The sequence below is a fragment of the Prionailurus viverrinus genome, chromosome B4 (assembly GCF_022837055.1).
Source record: "Prionailurus viverrinus isolate Anna chromosome B4, UM_Priviv_1.0, whole genome shotgun sequence".
Taxonomy (NCBI): Eukaryota; Metazoa; Chordata; class Mammalia; order Carnivora; family Felidae; genus Prionailurus; species Prionailurus viverrinus.
Genome location: NC_062567.1, coordinates 75,903,821 through 75,913,532, shown reverse-complemented (window position 1 = coordinate 75,913,532; position 9,712 = coordinate 75,903,821). Strand labels below are relative to the sequence as shown.

The 9,712-nt window shown below is 51.6% G+C and overlaps 1 protein-coding gene across 2 annotated transcripts; it reads left to right on the top strand.

Moving 5' to 3' along the window:
- Positions 1-364: 364 nt before the first annotated feature.
- KRT84 (keratin 84) lies at positions 365-7,743 on the top strand. Of its 2 annotated transcripts, XM_047866991.1 has the most exons (10): positions 365-566; positions 702-916; positions 2,097-2,305; positions 2,910-2,970; positions 3,455-3,550; positions 4,472-4,636; positions 4,805-4,930; positions 5,036-5,256; positions 5,711-5,742; positions 7,400-7,743. In XM_047866991.1, exons 1-10 carry the CDS (start codon positions 365-367, stop codon positions 7,741-7,743), a joined length of 1,671 nt encoding a protein of 556 aa, XP_047722947.1. The 2 variants fall into 2 exon arrangements, with proteins under 2 accessions (XP_047722947.1, XP_047722946.1); XM_047866990.1 differs by having other exon boundaries at positions 365-916.
- Positions 7,744-9,712: the final 1,969 nt, after the last annotated feature.

The following is a 9,712-nucleotide window of genomic DNA, read 5'->3' as shown; positions in this document are numbered from 1 at the left end:
GACCAAGGCAAATTAATGTCCCCATAATGGCAATTGTGGTGGACTTGTGGGAAAAAAATAAGACCATAATGTTTGTGTTTATGTGTTTTTAATGTTTATAGGTTTGATGTTGTAGCCCTGATCTTGAGAATAGGTGTGTCTGAGATTAGCTCATTATTAATAAACTTACAGGCATGAAGAGTTTCTGCTAACTACCCAAGCTCATAAATGTGTCCAAATGGATTTTTTTTGTTTTTATGGGGCCAATCCTCAGATCCCCAGACACATAAAAGGGGAAAGAGGGATCCTCTAGCCTCAGAGGGACTCCCAGCTCAAGCTTGCCCCACTCTGCGATCCCTGCTCTGTCTTCACCCAGGAAGTCATCATGTCTTGCCGCTCCTACAGAGTCAGCTCTGGTCGCCGCATGGGCAACTTCAGCTCTTGCTCAGCAGTGACCCCCCAGAACCTGAACCGCTTCCGGGCCAGCTCTGTCTCCTGCAGGAGTGGGCCCGGCTTCCGGGGTCTTGGCAGCTTTGGTAGTCGGAGTGTCATCGCTTTTGGATCGTGCTCACCCCGGATGGCAGCAGTATGCCCTCGTCCCATCCGCTGTGGAGTTGGCTTTGGTGCTGGCAGTGGGATGCCCTTTGGCTTTGGTGATGGGAGTGGTGCTGGTCTGGGCTTTGGGGCCAGCGGTTGTGTTGGTCTGGGATTTGGAGCCAACAGTGGCCTTGGTTATGGCTTTGGCGGCCCTGGCTTTGGCTACAGAGTTGGAGGAGTTGGAGTCCCAGCAGCCCCATCTATCACAGCAGTGACTGTTAACCAGAGCCTGTTGACCCCCCTCAACCTGGAGATTGATCCCAATGCCCAGAGGGTGAAGAAGGATGAGAAGGAGCAAATCAAGACCCTCAACAACAAATTTGCATCCTTCATTGACAAGGTACTTATAACAGCTCAGTCTCTGGGTCTGGGATGGTGAGAGCTAAAATGCATTGGGGTGTCCTCTCCCTTAAGAAGAAACAGCCCAGGCCTGGGGAATCAACCTTGACCCAGAACCTTCAGGCACCACAGTATGATTTCTGGGTCACTCTGCTGCAAAACAAGGACAAACTTGAGGAAATGCTGCAAGGTGGAATAGACTAAGACAGAGGTTGTGTCTTCTTGAGGAGAGAGGAGCATCCAGCCAAATCTGAGGGAATCTGGACAAACTAAGACCTACCATCTAGTCACTTAGAAATATCTCCCAAATAAGCTAGAAATTAGGACTTTGACCAGATGTTGGCTACATGTTTAAAAGGTTTTATCCTTTGAGATCTTGGTGCCCTTTTTGAGATTGTCATAGCTTCTGAGGCTGTGTGACCACATCTGTTCAGGCTCAGGAAAGTGGAGTATGGAGTAATTTTTGCACAAAACAAATAACGTATACTCCCCATGTGGGGTACCCAGGTTCAGCTGAGTTGCCTAGATTGAGAGAAATAGTAGGGAACTACCAGAGGAAGTCATGACAGTCAGACTCATGAGAGAAACAATGATGTGGAACTGACATCCCGCAAACCATGTCTCCATGGAGCAGGAATGCTCTGTGTATGAGAATAGAAACTCACCTCTGTGAGCTTCAGGTTCCTCATCTCTGAAACAAAGTGTTGGAGCAAATGATCTCCAAGTTCTCCTCCAGCTGATGGAGGTCTTCAATTCTCAGCTGATGGAGTATCCGGGATGGTGGGTATGACTTATGACCTGAGAATTCCTACCTCCTAATGCTTTATCCCACCTCAATATACTTTACTTTGCTCCTCATTCCCTGTGAGAGATGGCCAATATCAGTTTTTAGATACAGGTAAATCCCTGCTCCCCTTTCTCGGAGGGTAGAGGCAAAATGGTACTGTGGTGCTTTGGTTCGAAAGTTTCTGTTTAGCTGAGCCTGGCTGAGCATGAGGAGGGGGTCACAGACCTACTCTTCCAGCTTTTACTGAGCTATAGGATGAATTAAAAGCCAACAGGCAAGAGGACAATGTCAACATGGGGCTGAGAGTCATCTATGGCCACCTGAAAAGCCGGTCAACGTGTAAGCGACTCTATCAAGCTCTTCAGGTGCCATTTCTTTGACTCTGTGGATTTAGGTGCGGTTCCTGGAACAGCAGAATAAGCTCCTAGAGACCAAGTGGAATTTCCTCCAAGAGCAGAAATGTGCCAGGAGCAACCTGGAGCCCCTCTTTGAGAACTATATCACCAACCTGCGGAGGCAGCTGGACGTAGTGAACAGTGACCGGGCCCGGTTCGAGGCTGAGAGAAACCACATGCAGGATGTCCTTGAGGGTTTCAAGAAGAAGTAAGTGGCATCTGGACTGCATAGACCAAGGATAGGCAGGGTTTGGTCCCCAAAGCAGCTGCCAAGTTCAGATAATAGCAGCTGGACAGATCAGAGTTGAATGCTGGTTTCAATACTCAGCTTAGAGATAGCAGTGGGGGAAATGATATGTAAGACAGGAGGGGGATGCCCTCTGTGGTTCCTGAGTAAAAACTAATCTTGGTATTGGGCATGATTTGTCCCTAGTCTTGCCTGTTGGAATGGGTCTGTTGACTCCAGAAAAATAGTACTCAGGTCCAACAATGAGTTGGGTCCTACATCCTCTATGTTCAAGTGCAGTGACTCCAAGTCTTTTCTAGCAGAGGAACATAGCAATGGTCCACATTTTCAGACCCCAAATCTAATTTGAGAAAGTAAAAAGAATTTGGAAAAACTGAGGGTCACAGGCTCATAAAAGGTCTTAAAGATGAGACAAAGATGAGATGTGAACATGTAGGTGCCAACAAGGACCCGTGCTCCTGGATGCAGCAGAGATGTTTTAATAGGCTCACTGGGGAGAGGAGAGTAACTGGCTCTCAGTTCAGAATGAGAATGAGAATTCACCCTCTCCATCCTTACCATCCAGGTACGAAGAGGAGGTAGGATTCCGGGCCAACGCTGAGAATGAGTTTGTGGCTCTGAAGAAGGTAAGGGAGAGCCATAGGTCCAAGCAAACTTCTCCTCCAGACAGCAGAATGTTCCAAAGACACCTTCTGCCCTGGAAACTGCCCAGGCAGCCCTGTGGAGTCTGGGACCACTCGCACAGAGTGGGACCTCTAAGGTCATAACAGGTTCCCTTTGGAGTTTCTATTTGGCCTCAGATTATTTAGGACTGGGTCTTCACGAGAGCAGAGGTCTGAAGAGATGACCTTTTAAGAGTCTTAGATTACCCAGATTCTCCTTGCCTCTAAATAAGCATCAGAAAATGTCTACAGCCCCCAGGGGAGTTTTCATGTTGTAGTAGGGAGAAGAACAATGGTCACTAAGCTGCATTCCAAGGATTCCACCATCCATTGCAAAGCTGGCCTGGCCCAGTAGGGACTGGCCTGATTTTTCCACCCATCTCCAGACCCTGCAAAGCTTAAACGGTGTACAAGTAATGGCCATTTTATCCTTCTCTCTTTTATGTAGGATGTGGATACATCTTTCTTAAATAAGTCTGATCTAGAGGCCAACGCAGATACCCTAACTCAGGAAATTGACTTTCTCAAAGCCTTATACATGGCGGTAAGCATTCATCCCCTTCTGAGCTAAACAAGGAGATCAGTGCTTGGCCTGAACTCCCAGGAGGAGGTGGGGGGAGGGTTCATCTGGACTGACATAATTTCTAACATTTGGTGTTACACATCTTCCTCTCATTCAAATCTATATCCTCTATATGTTGATGTGTCTACAAATGGATAAGGGAAGGTAAGCAGGCAGGCTTCTTGGCCGCCTGACTCAGCTCTATGATAAATTCCTTGGATCTATGATCCAACTCCTTATTGGCCAATCCAAAGACTGGGGTCTACAGTTTCACTTCCTCTCTACTGGTCAAAAGACTCTGGAAAACTGATTTGCTAGGAGGTGTAGAAAAATTGTGGTTGACCTACTTAGCTGGATGAATTAGTTACGTTTTGCTTTGCAAGTGGTCTGTTTGGTCGGGTACAGAGCCACCCAGTGCTAATGTCTGGCTCCGAGTGGAAAGGCTGAAGAAAGCTCCCTCTGGAGCCCTTATAGTCCAAGCCCCTGGTTCTATTAACAACTTGGGATATAGGAATTCCTAGACCACCATGTTCTAGAATATTATCAACTCTCAATGATCCATGAGCAGCACAGCCACTTTGTGGATATGCCAAGGAGAAGTTTCAGCCCTAGCACGGCTCTCACTCCCCTCCACTGAGCTCCTAGGCACCGTGTATTCACCTAAGCAAATGAAGTGTGAAAGGGAGTCTTCAAGTATATAATGAGGGTTTAAATTCAAACTGAAACGGTTTGCAGTTCATGTCCTTTCCTTTGCCCTCGGTTTGGATGGTCCACTCCGTTGCTTTGATCTGTAAAAAGGAGCAATGCTCTCTGCTCCTAAAGCCACTCCTGGGGCCCCTGGGGCAGAGTCCCGGCCACTGATGGGATGCTGAGCCCATCTGTCTCACTGATCCCCCAACACAGGAAATCCAATTGCTGCAGTCACACATCTCGGAGACATCGGTCATCGTGAAGATGGACAACAGCCGGGACCTGAACTTTGATGGAATCATCGACGAAATCAAGGCGCAGTATGAAGAGGTTGCCAGGCGCAGTCGGGCTGATGCTGAGGCGTGGTACCAGACCAAGGTGGGTGGTGGAATGGGGGGGGCACTGAGGAAGAGGTGTGGGCAGCCTCAGAGTAAGACTCATGTACAATGGAGTGGACGCAGCGGAGGTCTAAGGCCCCCATCTCAGCTGGGGCTGTGGTCTTGACTCAGACTTTGGATCCTCATAACATCCCTCGCTTGCCCCCAGTACGAGGAGATGCGGGTGACAGCTGGCCAGCACTGTGACAACCTGCGCAACACACGGGATGAGATCAATGAGCTGACCCGCCTGATCCAGAGACTGAAGGCAGAGATTGAGCATTCCAAGGCTCAGGTGGGCAAAGGAGAGGGGAGGAGACGGAGGGGGCAGTGTTTCTAGCCCCACCTGGGGATCTGCTAGTCCCTGCCAAAGCCCACCTGCACGCTGCCCTTCCTGCAGCGGGCCAAGCTGGAGGCTGCGGTGGCCGAGGCAGAGCAGCAGGGCGAGGCGGCCCTCAATGACGCCAAGTGCAAGCTGGCGGATCTGGAGGGCGCCCTGCAGCAGGCCAAGCAGGACATGGCCCGGCAGCTGCGAGAGTATCAAGAACTGATGAACGTCAAGCTGGGCCTGGACATCGAGATCGCCACCTACAGGCGCCTGCTGGAGGGCGAGGAGATCCGGTGAGAGCTCTCTGCTGGAGTGAGGTCAGACTTAGGCATCTAGAAAGACTCAGTGGGGGAGGGGACCAGGTGAAGAACTGCTAACTTGAAGTTAACAGTCTCTTCTCTGCAAACATTAGTCCCTTTGCCCTCACCAAGGAGTTAGAAGATCGTTCTAGATTTTCGCCCCCCAAATGAGAGTTTGTAGACAGGCTGCACTGGAATCACAAGGAGTTCTGCTTCACTGATTATCTGTTTAAAAACAATAATAATAACACATTTCCTCAAATATTTTGATTCAGTGGTTTTGGGGCAGAGTCTAGGAATGTGTATGTTTTTTCAAAGTTCCCGGGATGCTTGTACAGCTAGGGGTAAGAACCACCGGTCCACTCTGCCAAGAAAGCCCTTCGGAGAGCAAGCGGGTTTTCAGGGAATAGCACTGCTTGTGAGCTGACTTATTCCTTTCCATCCCCAGGATCTGCGAAGGTGTTGGACCAGTAAACATATGTAAGAACCTTAAATCTTTTCCTCTTCACATTTCTCTCCTGGGGCTCTGCAAATTTCCTTTCAACCCAGGCCCACGTTGGGATCAGGAGCCCATGGCTGGGCTGGCCATGACAGTCAGGGAAGCAAGGACCAGCAAGCCCCTGGACTGGGGACATCGCCTTAGCTGAGGTCCAAGATCTCCCCAGAGCCTTCCTTCCCCAGGGTTAAGCAATCACAAAGGTTTGCAGGGCCTAACAGATAGGAGAGCGTTCTGGAAGAGAGTCCGCCTTTTTCCTTTGAGTGGTCTTGCCCTTCAGGGACAAAGGCCAGAGACAGAATGAAAAGATCTGTGCCAACGAGTTGCCCCATGCCCATGGCTGGGGATGGGACAAGAATGAGTGGATGTCTCCCTGTTGCTGCTGCTGCTGCTGCCAAAGTGTTGTTTGTGGCCGAGCGTACAGGGGGTTATGCTGGGCACTGCAGGGTGGGGGCACAAAGACCAGAAAAGACCAACCCCTGCTCTCTAAAATTACAATCTTCTTCGGAAGACGAGCCCTCTCCACTGTCCACCTAACCCTCAAAGCCCTGAGGAGATGAATAGGCATTAGTACCTCTTTTTTATTCACTTAGAGAAAATATGTGGTTTGCCAGAAGCCACAAAGCTAGATTTCTGATCCAAAGGTTTAAATCTACACAGGTCCATGGTGGAGCTGAATGCTATCTTGGGTGGGTCAGGTAGTCACAGCTACTTGTCCTCGGATGTCCCTGCCGTCAGAGAGGGGGAGGCAGCAAGGAGTGGCTTTCTGCAAGAGGTCAAGCTTGAGTGAAGGTCACAGATGGTAGGAAGGATTCTGGTAAAAGGAGAGGAAAGGAGGGGCGCCTGGGTGGCTCAGTCGACTCAGCATCCGACTCTTGATTTCGGCTCAGGTCATGATCTCATGGTTCATGGGATCGAGCCCCGGGTCGGGCTCTATGTTGACAGAACAAAGGCTGCTTGGGATTCTCTCTCCACCCCTCCATATCTCTCTCTCTGTCTCTCTCTCTCTCTCTCTCTCTCTCTCTCTCTCTCAAAAATAAATAAACATTAAAAGAAAAAAGGAGAGGAAAGGACTGGGAGCCCTCTCCACAGATGGGACTGAGCTAAGGAAGCTTTAGTTGGATTGGCATCCTGGGGTACAGAGGCAGGCCCAGGGGATACCAGAAGGCTACAGAGCAGAGCCATCAGTGGGTGGAAAGAGAACTGACTAGCGACTCCTGTTGGAGGGACAATGTGGGGACCAACAAGGGGCATGATATAATCAGGAGAGAGAAGCCCCAAGCTTTATAGGAGCTACTGCTCCGGTATCTGGATAATCCAGCTCATGCCCAACCTGACTTCAGCCATATATAAATGACAGCCAATTTATGGCTATATGCAACCTGGGGGATTGGCTGAATTCTTCCATTTTAATCTGAATGTTCAACTTCAGTTGAGTCATGGCCTTTGAGTCACCCAGACAAGAGAAGGGAAAAATGGGTGTCATCTGTGTGGACGATAGGGACCACTCGCCCAGGCCACTTCCCCTGATGTCACCAGTCCTGTCCCCTCCTCCGCCCCCCTCAGTGGGGAGACCACTGGAGGACTGGGTCCCAGGAGTGGGCAGCCCACCTCGCTGACAGTTTCCCCTCTCTCCTACAGCCGTGAGCAGCTCCCGGGGTGCCGTGGTGTGCGGGCCTGAACCCCTGGTCGCCAGCTCCACCCTCTCCCGTGGTGGGGTCACTTTCTCGGGCAGCAGCGGCATCCGGTCCAGCAGTGCCTGTGGCTCCAGCCTGGGTGGGACCCGGATCGTCACAGCCGGCGGGGACCTGCTGAATGTGGGCTCCCGGGGTGGCTCCGTGCTCACGGGCGAGGCCTGCGTCCCCAGCGTCCCCTGCCCGCTGCCCACCGAAGGGGGCTTCAGCAGCTGCAGCGGGGGCCGCGGCAGCCGCAGCTCCAGCATCCGCTTCGTGTCCACCACCACCTCCCGCCGGACCAAGTACTGAGAGGCCAGTGCCAGCCAGCCACTGCCCAGGGAAGAGCCATCTCAATGTCACCTGCTTCTGTCCCCAGAGGCGTCTGGACTCTGGGCCAGAGGGGACCCCAGCTACCCCTCCTGCCAGGAGGCCGACACTGCCCTCCCCAGGGATTGATCCGCCCAGCCCCTGTCCTCTGGGGGGATTTTCTCACTACCTAGACGCTCTGTCCGCAGCCCCAGTACACTGGCTTCTCCCTGACTCCCCATTCCTGTCCTTTGAATCACTCTCCACCATTGAACAGCCTGAAGAAATGCGCATTCAATACAGTCACACAAATCAGTGCGCCCGGGAGAAAAGGAACCGTCCAAAGCCAAAAAGAATGTGCTTGGGTAGCATAGCCACCCATGCCTTGGACTAATTTGGAGAATGGAGAGTTGGCTGTCCACACTGCAGGCGTCTTTAGCCCACTGTTCTTTGCTTCCTTCTTCTTCCTTTCCCTGGCAGGAGAAGGTTCTTTCCTTCTCTTCCTCCCCCAGAAGGACTCCCAGTCCTTCGTGGCCCGAGGATCTCTAAGTCCCCTGAGATGGTTCTTCTCCAAGTGGCAGATGTCCTAGCTGCTTCTCTCCCAGGGTCATTGGTTTAATTCCAGCATGTGAGTGCACGAGGTGGGTGGGGTGCAGATGGGGAGGTGGGCTCTGCTGTGTTGCATGTGCCCCGTCCCTGTGGGTGGTGTGAAGGAGGCCCAGCCCTGTCCGCTGTAGCGGGGTTTATGTCTACAAGCTCCAGGGAGGGCCTGGGTGGGGGGACAAGGTGCCTGTTTATACTTTTCTTTGCGTTGCTGGGTTTTCAATAAACTTGCCAAGCTAACATCACCAGGACTCTGGCCTCTCCTTCCAGATCACACTGCTGATGGGGGGAGACTGCCTCCTAGACTCCACCAGCCCAGCCCCCTGGGGACTTGCCAAGGACAGAGGCTGCTGTCATGGGCACAGAGGAGGCACAGAGGAAAGAGGGCTCGGGACCCTCCCGGGAGGACCTCGCAGCTCAGGGAGGGAGAGGAAAAATGCAGCAAAGGCCCTGAGAACAAGTGCCCAGCAGCCCACTTCTCTCCCGGAGAGAAGTGCCTTGTACCTCATGACCAACACGAACCCTTCTACCTGTTCCCCAGCCTCCCCAGCCCCACTTCTTCTGGGATCATTACAAGACCCTCATCCTTCTGTCCTCACTCTTGTCTCCAACCGGCTCACTCACCATGACGCTGTTAGGAAAGCCTTACTCACATAGAAAACTGATCATGGCTCTCCCCTACTTATATCCCTCAGTGGCTCCCCATTGTCTTCTAGTGAAAGCCCAAACTCTTTAACATGGTGGAACATGAGCGTTCTGCGCATATACTTCCTCCCTCGCCATCCGTTCCATGCCCCCCACGCTGGCTCTCCTCTTTTATTCATTCATCCACCAGACTTTTGATAAACGCTTAATACACGTCAGACACAATGCTGAGAAAACAGCAGTGAAGAAGACTTCGTCCCTGCCCTCAAAGAGCTTATAGTACAGGCTGACAGATGGACCGGGTAAACAAGCACTTATGACTTGATATGCTAAGCGCTGGGTTAAGAGTGGAATCCATGCTGCGATGCACGGAGGAGAGGCCCGACTTAGACCAGGAGCATTATTAAAAGCTTCCTGGAAGATGTCATGTCAGAGCAGAGATGTGAAGGATGATGAATTAGCCGTACTTACAAGGAGGAAGTACTCCAATCAGAGGAAACAAGGTGTGCAAAACCCAGGAGGTCGCAGAAAGCACACCCAGTTTGGGGATCTCACTGGGGCTGAATATAGCATAGCCTGCAAGGGACAGCACAGGTGGGGGCAGGAGGCAGCCCAGGTGCGCTCTCACCTTGAGAGTCCTCTTCTCAGAGAGCAGGAAGCACACCCTTCATCTTTATAAATACTGCCTTGCCCACTCCTCAGCCAGCAACCTGAGAACTTGCAT